General features: G+C 35.2%; 2 protein-coding genes across 2 annotated transcripts; both read left to right on the top strand.

The window, feature by feature from the left end:
• The first annotated feature begins 13,490 nt into the window (after positions 1-13,490).
• LOC141547708 (vomeronasal type-1 receptor 3-like) lies at positions 13,491-14,420 on the top strand. The gene has a single exon (XM_074276188.1). It carries the CDS (start codon positions 13,491-13,493, stop codon positions 14,418-14,420), a length of 930 nt encoding a protein of 309 aa, XP_074132289.1.
• Positions 14,421-16,646: 2,226 nt separating this feature from the next.
• Positions 16,647-17,510, top strand: LOC141547359 (vomeronasal type-1 receptor 1-like). The gene is given in 1 exon segment (XM_074275804.1): positions 16,647-17,510. A coding segment is annotated over 1 exon segment (864 nt).
• The last annotated feature ends 1,835 nt before the right edge of the window (positions 17,511-19,345 follow it).

Genomic DNA, 19,345 nt, shown 5'->3' with positions numbered 1-19,345 from the left:
ATAATCACCAAGACTATTCACAAATCAGAAACCTGAGAAGATATTTCCCCCTGCTCCTTTTTAAATATTTATTTAAAATTAAATAAAAATAATAAAAATATAGACATCCAGAAAAAAAGAAAAAACACACAACAATTTCATGTGCCTAGCACAATATCAAAGGTGATTTAAAATATGTAACAATAAATTTTCATTTCAAGAAATCATATAAAATTGTAAGGATGCGGTTCCTGCAAAACAAGAGAAGGGAATTGTAAGGGCCCTTTAAATGGGTGGACATAGTGAAACAGGAGATTTGAGGGGTCCAGAAGTATTCTCTGTGGATATAAGATTGCCCTGTGGGTGGGATGTTGGCCATATTGAGATAGCTTCATAATGGGTGACGGCTCTCTCTCTGGTTGGCTGTGTGTGTGATCTCACAGGCCCTTTATGAGGCCACTGCAGACAGCAGTCGCTCTCTTTAATCTGGCTTCCTAACCTGTGTGGCCAGGCCAAGCTGATGGATAGCCAAGAGAGGTAAGAAGTCTGGTAGTGAACACATGGCCCTTCAGACCAGGTGTTCACTAGGGAGCTGGCAAGTCAGGCCATTATGTGAGTAGGTATAATAAAGGCCTTTAAGATTACACGTGGCTGTTCTTGAGCACACTACCAGTTATTAAACTATAGATTCAAGAAATTGTGGCCAGAGACCTTTAAAGGCCTCAGAGGAGGCAAGCCAGGTAGAGTTGACACTGCAAAGGTCAGTGCTCAAAGGTACTCTGTTGGCATAGGGTAGACTAGTAATTGTAACTGCCAGGAGGGCATGTTACAAATGGCACCCCACATTGGTGCCAAAATACTGGAACTGTCTTCCCAGAAATCAGCTGGAGTCAGGATCACTAAATGTCTTTATTCTTGATCTTTTACGGTCAAGGTCAGGGGCTTAGGCCTAGCAACCTCACACACACCTTCCTCCCTCAAACGTCCAGAGAGACTGACTCAGCTTCTGAGTCTCAATTCCTCTTCCTCCTCCTACTCCTCCAACACATGTCACTTCCCCCTCTTTGTCCCACCAATCAAGTGAGCACAGAACAGCTGGGGAGGGTTAACCTTCAAACAAGTTAATAGGGAACTGTCCAATTGGCAATTAGTCTCACTTGCTTCATTATCCAAGTGCATTGCTCAGTTCTAGCCCTTTACATAAAATAATAGAAGACATTATATGTTAAGTCCGGACTAGCTCCCTAGAGCCCTTAGGAAGAGACAGAGTTAGGATAAGTACAAGTCCTTGGTAAATTATCTGTTTTTATTGTTTGGGGCACACCCATAATTGCAAATGCTTGTATAAGGAATTCAGTGACCACTCGGGCTGTCTCTTTTGCTGCTTGTATTGAAAAAGTGAATCCTGAAAAGGTGACTAACACAACGTGGATAAAAGACAGATGACAAAAAGATTTATAATGGGTCACATCTATTTGCCAAATTTCATTGGGTCTCGAACAATGAGAATTCTTCCCTGGAGGTAGCATAGGAGTGTGGAAAGGAAGGCAAGCTGTACAGGCTTAGCTTCCTCTCTTGTTATCCCAAATTGTAAACATGAAGCTCAAGCAGTCTGATGATATTTAGAATGAGATTCTTGGGAATCCTGAAATAAAGGAATATTGGCCAACATAGTTAGAAGGCTATCTGCCTTTGAATTATCATTAAAAATAGGACTGGAAGTCCACTATGAGAGTGGACATGCAAGGTATAAATCTTACCTGGATGCTTTCTCACTTGCTCTTGAAGTTCCTTAAAGAGCTGATATATATTAGAGGCTACAAATTTTATTTGGGCTGTGGCAATTCTTTGTACCACACCTACTGAATAGGCCGAATCAGATATTATATTTATATCTCCTGGATAATAAGTAAAAGCTAGAATGATTGCATACAATTCATTCTGCTGAGTGGACTGAAAAGGAGTTCTGACTACTCTCTTTATAGTTAAGTAACAAGAGTATACAGCGCAAATATTATGTTTGGATGCATCTGTAAAGATAGTTAAGTCCTTTAAGAGGAACTTTAGAAACATTATCTTCAAGAATCCATCACCAATTATATAACAGTCTGGTTATCTTTAATGGAGACCCCTGTGTAAAATTTGGAGCCATGGCTAATAAAATTTGCCACTTTAGGATGGTTTCACAGCACACATTAACTTGTGCATTAGTATAAAATGTGTATATCTTGTCAGATCATTGTACTGTACCCAGATAATTGTACATGTACCCAGATAATTGTACTGCTCACTTAATGGCCTTTAATAAAATTCTAGCCACAAGCACTGGGTAAGGAATAAGACTTTGTTCTGGTTGTGCTGGGAGGTTCACCCACTCTATCACAATGTCTCCTTGATGAAGGACTAATGTGGGTGCCTCTTGGTAATATCAGTTTTTGCTACACAAGGGTTTCTGAGTGACTCTTTCAACCAATTGGATAAAGCCAATTCAACTTCTCTCAAAGACTCTTAAGCTTCTTTTCTAAGCTGGCATGGTAAGTTTAAAGCAGTGTCTCCCCTTAAAATGTCATATAATGATTGCAATTGATAGGTAGTCAAGCCTAACACTGGACACATCCATTGGATATCTCCTATCAATTTCTGAAAGTTATTTAAGGTATTTAGCTTCTCTGTTCTTAAGGAGAGTTTTTGTACTGTAAACACCTTAGGGTGTACTTCATATTCTAAATATTGAAAAGGAGCATGTCTTTGAATTTTTTCTGGAGCTATGTGCAATTTATAATTCCTTAGTGTTTCCATGGTCTTTTGCAGACATAATTCTTACATTTCTTCTGCAGGTGCACATCCCAATATATCATCCATGTAATGTAATAACATTACTTTTGGAAATGGTTTTCTTACTGGAGTAAGAGTAGCAGCAACATACATTTGGCACATAGTAGAGCTGTTTTTCATTCCCTGTAGCAAAACTGTCCATTCATATCTTTTATAAGACTCAGCTAAGTTAATGCTGGGCCCTGAAAAGGCAAATCTTTTCATATCCTCCTTATCTAGAGGAATAGAATAGAAACAATCCTTAATAACCCAAAGAGGCCATTCTCTGAGCAATTGAGTAGGAGATGGAAGTCCAGGCTAAAGAGTTCACATAGTTTCCATCTGTTCATTTACCTTTCTTAAATCAGTCAACATCCTCCATTTTCCAGTTTCTTTCTGACAACAAATACAGGGTAATTCCAAGGACTTAGAGAAAGTTGTAAGTGTCCTTGGTCAAGTTGCTCTTGCACTTTATCTAATAAGGCCTGAATTTTATTGCTAGCTAAGGGCCACTGTTCTATCCACACTGGTGTATCAGTTTTCCATTGGATGATTGGTGTTGGCAGGCCTTCAACAATTGCCCTAACTAAAAAATGGAAGTACTCATTTATAATCCTAATTGTTGTAAAATGTCTCTTCCCCAACAGATTGATGGGGATTTTTTCAACTATAAAAGGAGTAAAACCCCTGTTTCGACTTCAAATGTCCATCTTAAAGGAGAGCACTAACTTCAGCTGCTATTGTTCCTCCTACATCAGACATAAAGATGTCTGCTTTAATCTTTGGCCAGTGACTGGGCCAGTTGACACCTCTAATGACTGTATGATCTGCACCTGTGCCTACCAATCCTTCTAATGGTATGCCATTTATATAGTTAGTGACCATAGGACAGTCAGCTGTCACAGCTGCTGTCTAGTATATTCATGGATTTTGCTGGAGTCAGAATCTGGCCAACTATAACCAGATTGCCTATTAGGAGTCTATCTGTAAACCTGATGCTACTATTTCTCCTACACATCAGTGTATGGATGAACACTGTTTTGTAAGTACTATCAGGAGGTGAAATGGTCAAGCCTACTGGGCCTAGAGGCAAGGGATCCATAGGCTGGAGAGGAACAGATTTCACCTCCCCAAGGGTTATCTCAGTTGTCCCAGCTGTATACAATTCTATTCCCCCTAATTGTAATCCTTTTCTCCCATCAGATTGCCTCCTGCCTGATTGGTCATTTCTGGGTATTGAACTTCTAAAAGCTTTGGGTATAGCATTGGCTGCCATCATTCCCCAATTTTTTTTTATTTTGGGCCGTGGGGCTGGGCCCCTCATCCCATTTCCCTGAATCAGTCTACTTTCTGATGCCCAATGAAAACCTCTGTTGCATTTTGGTCATGGGGTATTGGGTCTTGTTCTCCCACCCTGTTTTCTAACTCTGTTTCTATACCAACATTGAGTTTTCAGGTGCCCTACTTTGCCACATTGAAAGCATTGACGAGTCTCTCTGGAAATCCCTTGCAGAAAGGGACCCTGTATTTCCATGTTCAGAGCTTGAGAAGTCTGCATCATAGGCTGTCTATAAAAGGTATCTTTGCCCACTGTGGCACAGCATCTTATGATCTCCTCTAAAGGAGCATCCTTGTATAGTCCTAGTATAATTTTTTTACAAACTTTATTAGCATTTTCTTTAGCAAATTGCCTTATCAGAATTTCTGTTGCTACATTTTCACCAATAGTTTGCATGAACGCTGTCTGTAAACATCCCACAAAATCAGCAAAGGGTTCATTTGGCCCTTGTGCTAGTTTCATGAAGGCCTCTCCTTTGTCCTGTTGACCTGGGATAAAACCCCATGCTTTGATAGCAGCAATTTGCTCATATGCTGCTATAGGATAATTAATGTGTACTGAAATGTCTCATACTAACCTACACCAGTTAGTTGGTCACATATGACTTGAGCATTAACTCCATTTTGACTTTTTCATTGGACTTGTATCCTACAGAGCTCACTATATTCAGAGAGCCACAACAAGTTTTGTTCAGGTTCTAAGCATACCCTTGTTATAGATTTCCAGTCACTAGGAGTTAAAATTTCATAAGCCAAATTCTGTAATAACATCTTAACATAAGACGATGTAGCCCCATAAAGAATGCAAGCCTTTTTCAGGTCATTGATGATTTCTAAATCAAAAGGATTGTATCTTCTACTTTCTTGACCTGAAGAGTTAAGCTGTTGAATCACAGGATACATTTCTATTCTCATATCAGCTGTGCTCTGCCCTTCTTCTATGGCTTTAAGTTGTGCCTTTTGCAAGCTAGTCATAGGAGGGGGTGATTGCTGGGGTGGGGTAGGTATTAATGATATCACTGCCCTTCCCACTCCTCCTCCTCCCTCCACTCAGGAAGGTGATGTTGATGGGGGAGGCTCAAGGAGCTGCTCTGGTGTAGGTAGAGTTGAAGCTGGGCTGTGAGAATAAGAATCACCATGCCCTTCAAGTTCACTTAAGTCCTCATGCCCTCTGGTGACATTGCCATTAATCTCTCCTTTGGCTTCCTCTTTTTCCTCACACTTCCTCATCTGGCTGTTCTTAAAACTTTTCTTTTTTCTGGAACTTGTGGGATTCTTTAAGGCCAATTGTATTATGTTGTACATATAGAGTGGTTCCTTAGAAATTGAATCAGGGCCTTTATCATTGTAGTATTCACATAGTTGATCTCCTACGAGTTTCCAATTATCTGCCTCTATTTCTTCTTCCTTTAGGAACCAAGAGGATATGCATTCTAATGTAACCATTATAATGTAGTTTCTGCATCTCCTTTCTAGTTGATGGACTTTTTTTCAAATTTTTCTTATTTTTCCTAAATGGCTTTCTTGTTTTTATTTTTTGTAAGTTTTTCTCAATTATTCTCATTTGATTTTTAAAGTCTTTTTTGAATTCTTTTATAAAATCTTTCTGGATGGGGAGCCATTTAATGTAACACTTTGGAATATGAGGCTTTTTTTATTTCACTGTAGTTCTCTGAAGATGAATCCCAGTCTCCCATTTCTAGAGTAAGATTTTATGGTTGGGGTTTTTCTTCTTAATACTGATAAAAAGTATTAGGAAAGAAAATTAAATAGAATTTAAATCACATTAAAAACCCATAATTATCAAATGACTTGGTACTAAATAAACAAAAATACTTCCCAGGAGTAGTTTAGACCTGAATCAAAAACTATCCATTGTACATTTCAAACTGTGTGTCCTGGAGACATCCCAAATTCATTTTGTCTAAAACTTAAATTACTAGCTTTCCTTTTAAACCTTTTTCAGCTTTTCCAGAGTACTTTTTTTTTAATAACTGTTTGACATTTAGCAGCACATCCTTGCAATGACAATGAAAAAAATGAAAATTTTCTCCTCTCAACAGGCAGAGGAAAATCTCTTTTTGGTTACTCACAAATATTCCTTTGGAGAGTCTCATTAATCAATAAAAATTGTTGACAAAAATTTTCACATGAGGAAAAATTCTGTTCCTAATTCAGACACCCCTCAAGTTCCCTCTTCTGTCAAGTGTTCCTCTTGCAACACATGACATCATAATTATAGCTCTTAGGGAAATGAGCTCAGAGTCTGCTCTCCCTATAACTCCAGCCCCAGATATACCCCACACGTACACATACACACACACATGCACAGACTTCTGCAATTCTATTCCAGGCCCCAGCAGAGAACAGTCTGGTGAGTGATATGGAAGGCCTTAACCTCAGACACAGGGATAGGCAAGAATCCCTTCCAGGAACCAGAGCACAGGCTTTCAGTTCTGCAATAAGGAAGAAAAGATGATTAGGAATAATGATTTGGGGGGGGATACAGGAAGGACATTTTGACTATTCTAGGCTATTCTGGCTTGGGTTTTGGAAACAAGACTGCCAGCTTTTGTTCTCCATTTCTTTACTTAATCTTTAGCCCACTCTTCCTCACTCTCACCAAATGATAGGAGGCAGCATATACTATATGTTTGGGGAGGAGAAAGACAAAAGAGGGAGAGTTCATGTCTGGCAATGGTGCTACCCTCTTTCTTACCCAGAATCCTCTCAATGTCAGTTTAACACATATCTCACTAGTTTGCTGTAGATTCAGGGTCCTTGAGTCTTTATTGATACCTCCTCCATATGTCCTGTTGTTCTCTTTTCCCCTGTCCAGTTCTCTTCCATGTTCCCAGCCAGTTAGTGGTAGTCAGGAAAAAAAAAATCACTTTTCTTCTCATATTCTGCAAATTCTTCTTTATACTAAGAGGAAAAAGCATGGTCCCTTGTTGTCTGTCTACTCCCTCTCTGTCCGGCCATGGCAATACAAGTTTTCTGGTCTAATGGAAAGAACACTTCATTTGAGGTAGGATACATAGGATGGAAGGTTTTTCTCTCACTTTCATATTCTGAGTATCAATTTCCTCATTGTTGAAAACAAAAACCTGACTTTAGATGTCAAGACAGATCACGCCCCTGATGGAATAAAAGCTAGTATTTAGGGGTTTTGCTATGTTTTATTTCACTTCTTCCTCTATTTCCTTGGGCACTACAAAGATTGATCCTATATATCTCAGCACATCTCCAAAGTTCAGAGAGAGGAGCATCAACTTATTTCCTTAAATTGTGTTCAACTTTCCATAGCCAGAGGTTATGGGGAAATGCACTGAGTTGGACTGACTTGGCTGTTTCATATAATAATTTAGGGGGAAAAGATTCTTCACATCTATGTTTGAAAAATGTTCTCTTTTGTTTCAATGCATTTGGAGATTATGTGATAATACAAGGCAGCATTGTTTTTCTGATTTTAAGGAAATTTGAATACCATAATGTTGGAAGAAGGGAAAGGTGGAAGGATTTGTTGAATGTCAATGATGTGCCAAATACTATGCTAAGCACTTTATCACTATCATCTCATTCGGTCTTGGGTCATATTCCCATTTTACACAAGGATACTGAAGAAAATATTAGTTAAATGACTTGCCCAAGATCACATAACTAATGCATGTCTGAAAATAGATTTGAATTTAAATCTTCCAGACTCCAGGTCCAGGATTTAATCATTGTACCACTTTGGGATCTATAAAAAAAATGGCATCCAACCATTGTCCTTTTGTATCTTTTACTTCTACAGGAATCTCAGTGTGCAAAAAGCCACAGTTGAGTACAAGAATTGATGTTAAATAGAATTTATAGTATACTTTAAGGTTTATAAAACACTACATATGCTATCTGGCTGATCTTTAGAGGGAGGTAACATAGAGCAGGTTAGTTTCTAATTTTAACCCTACTGGAATAGAATAGCTTTTCTTTTTTTATATTCAAATAAAAATAACTTATTTAAATCAAACAGTATGATTTCATCTTTTTATAGTTAAAAATATTATCCTAGCCACTGTCTCTCCCAATTTGTTGCTTTTTAAAAGGAAAAAGATTCCATTTTGGTGAAGGAAAAGCAATACCTGAAAATCTCTATTGGAGATCAGACAGTCTCTATATAGCCACATGATAAATATTTTTTGCCCTTATGTTTATTACACAGGTAGGTGGTTCTATCAGCTAAATCCTAGTGACCTCTATTTATTTTATGCTTATTGTTTTTGTTCTATTACTTTGCAAGAGACAGTAGTGCCTTGAGTTCATTGTCAGAATAAATTTCAGAATCTGACATTTCCATTAATTTCCATTAATCACCGAAAAGCCAGTATATTTGAGTGAGATAATAGACACATACAAACAATATCTGTTCTTGTTTATGTTTGCTGTTCAGTAATGAAGCAGGAGGTTTGAAGAATTCTTTTGAATTTAAATAATACCAAACTGCCTAATACTGAAAAGGAAAAATAAAGGCATTCTATATAAAATATTCAAAATTACAAGACACAAAGGTCTCTACACTAAGAAATGTCTGGATGGCATCAGTTACAAGTGACAGATGTACAATCTTAACCATTAGAACGTTTCTTCCATACTGGTAAGCTGTTTATTTCAGTTTGCACTAGCAAAATTCTGGCAGACTCAGAAATTTTTTTTTACAATTAATGATTCTTCACTAAATTTGAAATTTTCTCCATGTGGTAATAATATAGACTTTCAAGAAAGAAAGGAAGTATTTATTAAATATCTATTTTGTGCTGGGCACTGTGCTAAGTATTTTACAGATAAAGAGATGGATAGTATAGTTATGCTCATCCTAACAGATGTTGAGAAAGAGGAAACCAGGACTTAGATGATTTGCCCAGAGTCCTGTAGTTAATAAATGTCAACAGCTTCATTTAAAATCAGATCTTCCTGAAACTAAGTCCATCACGCTAACCATTCCACAGCTTCTAGGGAGGTTACCTTGGAAAAAAATAAGGAGTATAGAATTCATTTTTTAAAAAATCACAATTTATTAATAAACATAACAAAGATAAGGCCCTGGTGTAGTATCTCAAGATGCTGAAATTTAGAACACAGACCATACTTCTCATCCTTGATTTGTCTAAAAACTGACTAGAAGGATCATTTTAATCTCCTTTCCCAGAGCATCTTTGTGATGATTGTCCTGAGCAACAGAATTTTAAATTAGATATCTGCTTAATTAGCCCATCTGAGTACAGAGTTTTTTAAATAACTGATATAGAATTCATCTTCAATTCCATTTGATACTGGAGTTTTTCTTAGGAAGTTCAAATTTTCTTTTTAAATTTTTTTTCTAATATAGAATTGTTTATACATGTATCCATTAACCTAGATGTGAAGATTTTTGTAACTTGCTCATCTCAGATATGTTGTCATTTATTTGGAATGTAATTAGGCAAAAGACATTCAGATAACTTGCTTTATTTTATTTTTAAATGCAATGAATTTGCAGTTTGAATATGAAAATTTTTCTTCTTTACTCTTACAAATTGAATTGTGTAGCTACTTTATTAATTTTTTATTCCTACTTTTATATATCAGTTCAATGAGGTGATTCTGCTATGAATTTTTTTCCCTCGTTAATTGTCAGAATTTCTATTTTGGTGGTTAGATGAGGGAGCTGATTTCTTATTTTTCTATTTGTTTGTATCATGCCTGTTCATTCATTTGTCCTTTCTTGCTTTTGTTGATGAAAGCATTTACATAAAAAAAATTTCACTTAACGACCATGTAGCTGCATCCTTTAATTATTATCCCATATACTTTGGAATGTTCCTAGTTAAAAAAAATATTTCAAGGACAATTTCTGTTTCTGTAACTTTTTCTTCAGTCTATCCATGCGTTAGTACAAAATTATGTAGTTTCAATTCAATTTTACTTCTTTGTTCAAGGGTCCTTCATTGAAGAAAATTTTGTTGGGATTAAGTCTATTAAGAGAATTTTCTATTTCTCTGCTTCTACATTTCATGTGTCAGTTTGGTGGTACCATGAATAGAACACTAGATGTATAGTAAGGAAGACTTTTGAGTTCAAATCCTACCTTTGACACTCATCAGCCATATGACCCACCACAAATCGTTTAACTTCTATCTGTCTCAATTTCCTCAATTATAAAATAGGGATAATGGTAACACAAACATCCCAGATTTTTTGTAATGATCAAATCAAGGTAATATATATATAAAGTATTTTTCAATACTTAAGTGGTATGACAATCCTATATATTATTAACATGATAATTATCTATAAATGCTAGCTATTGTGTTTATGAAATTTTTATATCCAAAACCATGGTTGATTTTTGCAAGGGTTTCATGATTAGGAAATAGATAAATTTTAATTCTTTCATTCAATTATCACTAGAGATTTCTCAACTCTAAATTTCCTAGTATTCTATTCATCTTCACATTTTTTATTTATTTTTGGTTAGATATCTCTAAGTTTTAAAGGAATACACTGAAGCCTACAGCTATTTCACAAATTTTAATTTTTCAAAGAAAAGCCATTTATTTTTCAGGGAGCAGTCATTTATTTTCTCTATCCTACCCCCCCTCCATTAAAGAAGTAGAAAAACAAAATATTTGTAACAAGAAAGCACAAAGTATAACAAATTCTTATATTGTCATTGAAGAAAAACCATGTGTGTAATTTTGCATTGAGATTCAATCTTCTCTCTATTTACTCCATGATCAGTCATCTAGAATAATAATTGATCCTTAAAATCATCAGAGTTCTTAAATTTAGAAAGGTTTTTTTGTTACAATTATTATATTGTATGAATTTGTCTTGTGGTTCTTCTCATTCAATTTCATATAAATCTTTCATTTTTTCTGAAACTCTAAGTTTCATCATTTTTATAAAAAATGCAGTGCAGTGGTTTCTATTACATCTATACACTATATTTTGGTCAATCATTCCCCAACTTATAAGTAACATCTTGGTTTCTGGTTCTATGTTGCTATGATAGATGTTACTATAAATATTTTATATATACAGGTTTTTCTCTTTACTTTGATACTTTATGGTATCATTTATTAGGTGTATTTCTGGGCCAAAGGTTGTGACAAATTTGTGATGGATAGGGCATTGTTCCAAAAGACTATCCAAAATGCTTAGATCAATACTGCATTAATATGCCTGTTGGCTCTCAGCTTTTCCAACATTTGTCATTTTTTTTGTCATCTTTGCCAAAGATTAGTATAATGTGGAGCATCAGAACTTCTTTAATTTGTAGTTCACTACTTATTAAAAATTTGGGCATTTTAATGTATGTTTTGATAACTTGGATTTCTTCCTTTGAGAATAACTCTTTTTCTATCCTACAATTTGTCCATTGAAAAATAGACCTGATTCTTACAAATGTAAATCAATTCTTATGTATCTCAGAAATGAGAAGATTGTCAAATGTGGATTATTTTGGCACTCCATCCTATAATTTGATTAATTTGTCCTTTGAGTATTTTAATTGCTATACTGATTGATGTGTGTATTTATAATGTATATTACTGATGTTTATTTGTGTCTATATATGTGACCATACACACATATATATATATGTAAAATGCATACATAATTAAAGTGTATATCATATAATTAATATGCTATATCTTTTCTATGTTACACTTAAGTACAATATTTTTCCATACATATCACCCTTTATCATGTCTATTTTGCCATGGTTTTCTCTGAAATCATGACTGCTGCCAATGTTTTTTTTATGTGCAGCACAATGGATATTTTCAAGATTTCTATTTTACCTTTATATGAATCTTTGTGCAGCAAAGGTGATTTTTTTAAATGACATTTTTGCAATCATCTTTGCAATAGATTCTACTGTTCTCTTCCATTCTGTGTATGAAGTTTTCCATGTATTTTCACAGTAATAATTTAAATTTTATTTTTCCTTTGATCCTGTCCTCTTGTTCTAATTTTTTCTTCTTATTCTCCTCTTTCCAAAGCAGAAGTTGGAAAGAGCACTTCGACTAACAACACATGGGCTATAAATGACACAATCTTTTTCTTGTCTTCCCTACCAATCCCAAGATATATATTTACTCTTTCTTTTCTCTTAATCCATCTGTAAGATTCCGCTGCCTCCAATGATGTTTAATTTATGAATACTGTCTCAAAAACTTCCCCTCCTGCTTATACCTTCCTCTCCTTTCCCTCAAACCTAACAATTTCACAGCTGAATTTAAAGTACTACCAAACAATGCTTTGTGTATATATCTATAAGTGTATATAGAATTGGTTGTATATGTTCAACACTTTTGTACAGTTAAGATAAAAATGAGGACCATGAAGTGCCATTGTTTTCTCTAGATCTATATACTCTTCATCTTATGCACAATTATTATGTGCAATGGATCCTTTATAGAAAATGTATATTTCCATATTTTTGTAAAAATCGTTGTGGACATGTGTAGCCACATGTTTAGAGGGGAGAAAGAGACAGATATTTAATCCGGTTTCCAAGGGAGTCTTTTCTTTAATTTCTGCCTCAGGGTATCAGTCTACATGTACACATGTGCACGCACACACACACACACACACACACACACACACACACACACACACCTATTTAAGGACTTGAATTTTCAGCATCAAAAGAAAACAATCCCCCAGTATTCCAATATTTCTGGTGACTTAGCCTACCAGAGTAAGAATGATCCAAGCTGACACCTGCAGAGTTCCAGTTATTCAAAAGACCATGAAAATGACCTTGCTTTGCTTCTGGAACCATGCTAAGTTCTAGTGATAAGATTAAAAGCACTCAATACAATCTCTGCCCTCGATCATTTACATTCTAATGGAAGAACAAAAAAAATGAAAGATTACAGAAAGGGGAACTGAGACTTGTGTAATAGCATGGTAAAGGAAAGGAAGTAACCTGAAGATATGGACCTGGAAAGATAAATGAAAAACTCAAACATGACAGCTGAGGATCCTGGGAACTGTCCAAGGTCCTAGTGGGAAGGAGTTGATTCTCATGGCCCAAGAGAAGAGGCATATTATGAAGATATATGCAAAGTGGTATATTACTAAATTACACAATAAATGAATAATAAATATTTATGAGTTGATTCATTGAATACATGTGTCACAAATACTAGAATGGTACTACTTATCTAGGAAGGCTTACCACTCCTCAGAGAGAAATTTGTAGGAATTTTATTTTGAGGAATTTGTAGAATTTTATTGGGAATTTCTTGTTCTGGAAAAGTCACATTTTCCTATGTTTCTCTCCAGGTCACTTTGGATCTGATAACAAAGTTCTCTAAGACCCAGAAGGAATGAGTTCTGATAGAGAAGGCCTGCAGAATATCTACTTGACCATGATTTTCTTTGGAATTTTGGGGAACATGTCCCTGCTTTATCTACATAGCCTTAAACTCTTCACTGGTCACAAGAAAAGACTCATAAGCCTAATCATAATCAATTTGTCCTTGGCCCATGTCTTGATGATTCTTTTCAGGGGCATCCCCACAATAATAGCCAAATGGGGGTGGAGATCTTTGCTAAATGAAACAATGGGTAAAATCTTAAATTACCTCATAAGAGTAACTCGGGGCCTTTCTCTTTGTAATACCTGCCTCCTGAGTGTCTTCCAGGCCATCATTATCAGCCCTAACAACCTTAAGTGGGCAAAGGTTAAAACTAGAGCCCAAAAGTGTATTCCTTCCTCCTGTATTTTGAGTTGGGTTTTTAATCTTCTTCTTGATATTGCTACACCTCTGAATATAAGTACTTCAAAAAACAGCAGTAATGAAAGATGGAGGATTGGACATGTTTCTTTTGACTTGCAAGCCAAAAGTATTATAAAAATTTTAATTTTTGTGTCAGTTGTGGATGCTCTGTTTATGGGTCTCATGATCTGTTCAAGTTGCTATATGGTGTCTGTCCTGCATAGACACAACCAGAGAGTCCAACACATTCATAGCAGCAACCATTTCCATAAAGCTTCTCCTGAGAACAGAGCCACGAAAGCCATTCTAATGCTGGTGGTCACCTTTGTCTGCTTTAACTTAGTCAGCTCCCCTTTTGCTATTTATATAGCTTCTACTAGAGAAACCAGATACTGGGGGCTACAGTTCACTGTTACACTTTCCATGTTTTATCCCATTGTCAGCCCTTTTGTGCTGATAGGCATTGACACCCAGAAACCCAGGGTTTTTTGCCACTCTTTTATGTTTCAAGAACTCTTCTCAAGAAATACTCTCTAGTTGAGAAGAACTGCTATGGAAAATGCTAAAAAAAAAAAAAAACTAGGCATACATCAGAATTAGATTAATAATTTAAACTATATCACAAAATTAGCTCAAAATGGATGAGCCACCCATATGTGTCACATCACAAAAAAAAAGGTGGAGGATAATGGAAGAAATGACTATCCATAACTAAGAGGAAAGACAGAATCCTCAGCAAAACAAAAAGTAGAGTTCATCTCCCCCAAAATAAATAATTTCAATCATGTTTAAATTAAATTCAAAAACTTGTCCAAAAAATTCGATAAAAATAGAAAAATAACTCTCATTTGTGGAGGGGAGTGGATCTATGGCAAACATCATTATTGTGTCTGATATCCAACATATATAGGGCATTGATACAACTACCAAAAACATGCATTTCTCTGCTGATTAGTGGTCAAGGAATATGAACAGTTTTTTTTTTAAAGAAGAATTGTAAACTATAAATCACCACATAAAAACAGCTTCCAAATCACTAATGATAAAAGAATTATAAATTTCATCTTATACTTAACCAGTTGACAAAGATGCCAAAGTGTTATGTAAGAGAAGTATACAAATACAATTTCTGGAGTTGGGTAATGCTTTCAACCATCTTAGATATTACTTTAGAATTATATCATGTTTCGTTATATTTTCTCATAATTTCTATTCTCATAAAATCAAGGAATAAAAACAAAACAAAAGGGTTAATTGAAAATTAATATTAATATCAATATGTTATAGTATAAATTAAATACAATATATGTATATAAGTCCAAACAGTTATTTTGCTGTACAAAAATAATCGGAGTTTGAAATAGTGTACAATTAGCCTATGAAGGAAATAAAAAATGCATGTGGACAAAAATAGAGGAAATTCTATGTAGTGGTTCATAGTCATCTCCCAGAGTTTTTTTGATGAGTGTAGCTGGTTCAATTTATTACTACTCTATTGGAACTGATTTGGTTCATCTCATTGTTGTAGAGGACCACGTCCATCAGAATTGATCATCATATAGTATTGTTCAAGTATATAATGATCTCCTGGTCCTGCTCATTTCACTCAGCATCAGTTCATGTAAGTCTCTCCAGGCCTTTCTGAAATCATACTGCTCATCATTTCTTACAGAAAAATAATATTCCATAAAATTCATATTCCACAATTTATTCAGCCATTCTCCCATTGATGGCCATCCACTCAGTTTCCAGTTTCTGGCCACTACAAAGAGGGCTGCCACAAACATTCTTGTACACACAGGTCCCTTTCCCTTCTTTAACATTTCTTTGGGATATAAGCCCAGTAGGAACACTGCTGGATCAAAGGATATGCACAGTTTGAGCATAGTTCCAAATTGCTCTCCAGAAATGCTGGATGCATTCACAATTTCAACCTATCAATTTATCCATCAGTTAAATTAATACAATTGCAAAATATTCTTTATGGAATTAGACAAAATAGTTGAAAAAATATATAAATTCCTCATAAGTAAACTAAGCAACACTACCAATGGATTCTTAGGAATAGAAAAATAATGACACATCTAGTGGAAAAAGAAGAATTTCAGGGAAAATGATGAGAAAAAAACATGGAAAGAAAAGAGCCTACCAGTATTAGAATTCAAACTATAATTCAATAATAATGAGTTAGCATTTTTATAGCACTTTAAGGTTTACAAAGTAAACTGTATATGCTCCAGGAAGTATGCTAAGTAATAGTAAAAAGAGTAAAAGCATCCAAGACAGTATCTTTCCTCATAGATCTTACATTCTATTGAAAGAACAAAAAATGGAAGATTCTAAAAAGGGGAACTGGGACAAGTGCCATAGCACATGAAATAAAGGAAAAGAAATAGGTTAGAGAAACATAGGCTCTGGAAACATAAGAAAAAAGTTTGTCCATGACAACTGAGGATTCTAGGGTCAATCCAAAGTCATGGTGGTAAGAAGGTAATGATTATATCTCAAGAGGAGACAGATGGGTTTTATCCTAGGATACACAGTTAATGAGTAATAAATACTTGTGGGTTGATACACTAAATATTTTTCTCATGAATATTAGTATGTTACTATTTATCTTTGCAGGTAAAACACTCCTCAAAAAGAAAGGGAGTAGGTTGTAGAATTGGGAATTCCTCACACTGGAAATGTCACATGCTCCTGTGTTTCTGCCCAGGTCATTTTGCATCTGATAGCAAAGTTCTCCAAAGAATCCCTCAAGGAATGAGCTTTCATAAAGACAGCTTGGTCATTGTGTACTTGACCATGCTTTTCTTTGGAGTTCTGGGCAACATGTCCCTTCTTTGTCTGCACGTTCATAAATTCATCACTGCTCACAGAAAAAGCCTCATCAGCCTGATCATCATCAATTTGGCTTTTGCCCATGTCTTAATGATTGTTTTCAGAGGCATCCCTACAATAATAACCATTTGGGGATGGATATCTTTCCTAGATGAAACAATGGGTAAAATTGTATATTACCTCATAAGAGTGACCCGGGGCCTTTCTCTTTGCAGCTGCCTCCTGAGTGTCGTCCAGGCCATCACCATCAGCCCCAGCAGCCTTAAGTGGGCACAACTTAAAACTAGAACCCAAAAGTGTATTCCTTCCTGCTGTATGCTCAGCTGGATTTTCAATCTTCTTCTTGATATTGCTGAACCTATGAATTATAGTAGCCCAAGAAACAGAAGTAATGAAAGGTGGGGGATTGGACATAATTCTTTAGACTTGCAAGCCATGAATATTATAAAAATTTTAATTTGTCAGTCAGTTGTTAATGCTCTGTTTGTGAGTCTCATGGTTGGCTCAAGTGGCTAAATGGTATTTATATTGCACAGACACAATGAGAGACACATTCACAGCATTAAGCCCACCCTCAGAACTTCCCCTGAGACTAGATCCACCAAAGCCATTCTGAGGCTGGTGCTCACATTTGTCTGCTGTAATTCTGTCTATCTCAAAATGAGCTCAAAATGTATAAGCAACATGAATGGAAGAAGTCATAAAAAATTGGAGTATAATGGGAAAAGGGAAAAGTCACAACAATGGACAGAGGAGGAACTCTCACCAAAACAAAAAATAGAGTAGATCATGAAAACAATAATTGCACTACTCCACTTCTCCTCCCACAAAGTGAAAGAATAGAAAAAAGGGACAAATGAAAATTAATACTGTTCCTTCCCCTATAAAGTTGCATACCCTACTCTTAAGCATATACCCCAGTGAGATCAATTTTCAAAAAAAGGCCTGATATACATCAAAATATTTATATCAACATTTCAGGGAAACAAAGTCAATTCCTATCAAGTTGAAAAGGTCTTTCAAAAAGTATGGCATATAAATGTAAAGAAGTAATAAGGAATACATATTAAGCAAAATAAATGGAATATTTAAATATTCTACCTATTACTAAAAGATAAAAATCGTGAATATAATAAATACCGATGGAATTATGCAAAGTAAAGTAGAACCAGGAATGCAAAATGACCATAATTTTGTAAGTAAAAAGAATAGCATCCAAACAATTGAAAAAAATTATGTGAAATAATAATCACCAAGATTATTCACAAAACACAAATCTAAGAAGGTATTTCCCCTGCTTCTTTTTTTCAATATTGATTGGAAATTAATATAAGATAAAAAAACAAAATATAGAAAGACAGAAAAAGGAAAAAAATAAAATATTGTCATATGCCCAGCAGAATATCAGAGAAGTTTCAAAATATGTAACAATAAATTTTCATTTTAAGAAAGCATATATAACAGAATACATTGTATTTATGACATTGCATCAATTCTTTACTTCCTTGTAGGATATTCTTTTGTTCTCTAATGTGCAATTTTTACTTTATTCTTCTTTCTCTTTTTACGCTGTTCCACCTCCACCCCAAGTAGACTACATTTCACCATAGATTTAATTTCATATATATATATATATATATATATATATATATATATATATATATATATATATATATATATATATATATATATATATATATATATATATATATATATATATATGTATATATATATATACATATATATATATGTATATATATATATATATGTATATATATTCATACTCAGACACATTATCTATATATACACATGTATACCTACATGCATACATATATATATATATGTATATATATATATATATATATATATATCTCACAGGTACAGTTCCAGCAAGGCTTAAGAACCTCTCCAAGATGGCAAACTCCTGCTAAAACCTCAAAATGTATATGTCTTATGATCTAATAAGTATCATTTACACTCTAAAAACTCTGGCCTTGAGTGGCTGGACTGATTCCCTCAGGGAGCTTTGACAGCCCACTGAGTGTCTATAACTCAATACAGTGCCTTTCCTTGAGTTGGAGACTGGCTGAGCCTGAATTCTTTCAGAGACTACATCAGGATACACATCTGATATCTCAACAAAACAAGGAGGCAGAAGGAGATAAAGATAGCTTTGTCCATGTTGTGAATGGAGGAATCATGTCATCTCAAAGAGCCATTACGTGGTTGAATCCTCATAGTATATGGCATTCAAGGGCTGGGGAGTCGTCCCTGGGCATACATGATACGAAGGAAACCTGCCATGATATGGAAGTTACACACTCATATTCAGGTCATAATCCATCCCCATCATTATTTCAATCCAACACACTATCAAGGAGAGAATTTTAAGTTATCATTCCCAATCTTTTAGCCATAAGAAGGGAATTCAACTTAGATACACAAAATGGGACTCCAAAGGAACTCAATGGGCCCTTGTATCAACAACATTCAGTGATTAGTACAGAAGAGCTCACCAGGAGCCCAGAAATACAAGTAAAGGGCTCTCCATTCATCATATCACAAGCACCCCAGTCTCCCTCTTTCTTAGAAGTTTGTTGCAGCTAGCTCAAACTTGCTCA

The sequence above is a fragment of the Sminthopsis crassicaudata genome, chromosome 6 (genome assembly GCF_048593235.1).
Source record: "Sminthopsis crassicaudata isolate SCR6 chromosome 6, ASM4859323v1, whole genome shotgun sequence".
NCBI lineage: Eukaryota > Metazoa > Chordata > Mammalia > Dasyuromorphia > Dasyuridae > Sminthopsis > Sminthopsis crassicaudata.
Note: the sequence above shows the minus strand (reverse complement) of the source record. Positions and strands in the feature narration are given on the sequence as shown.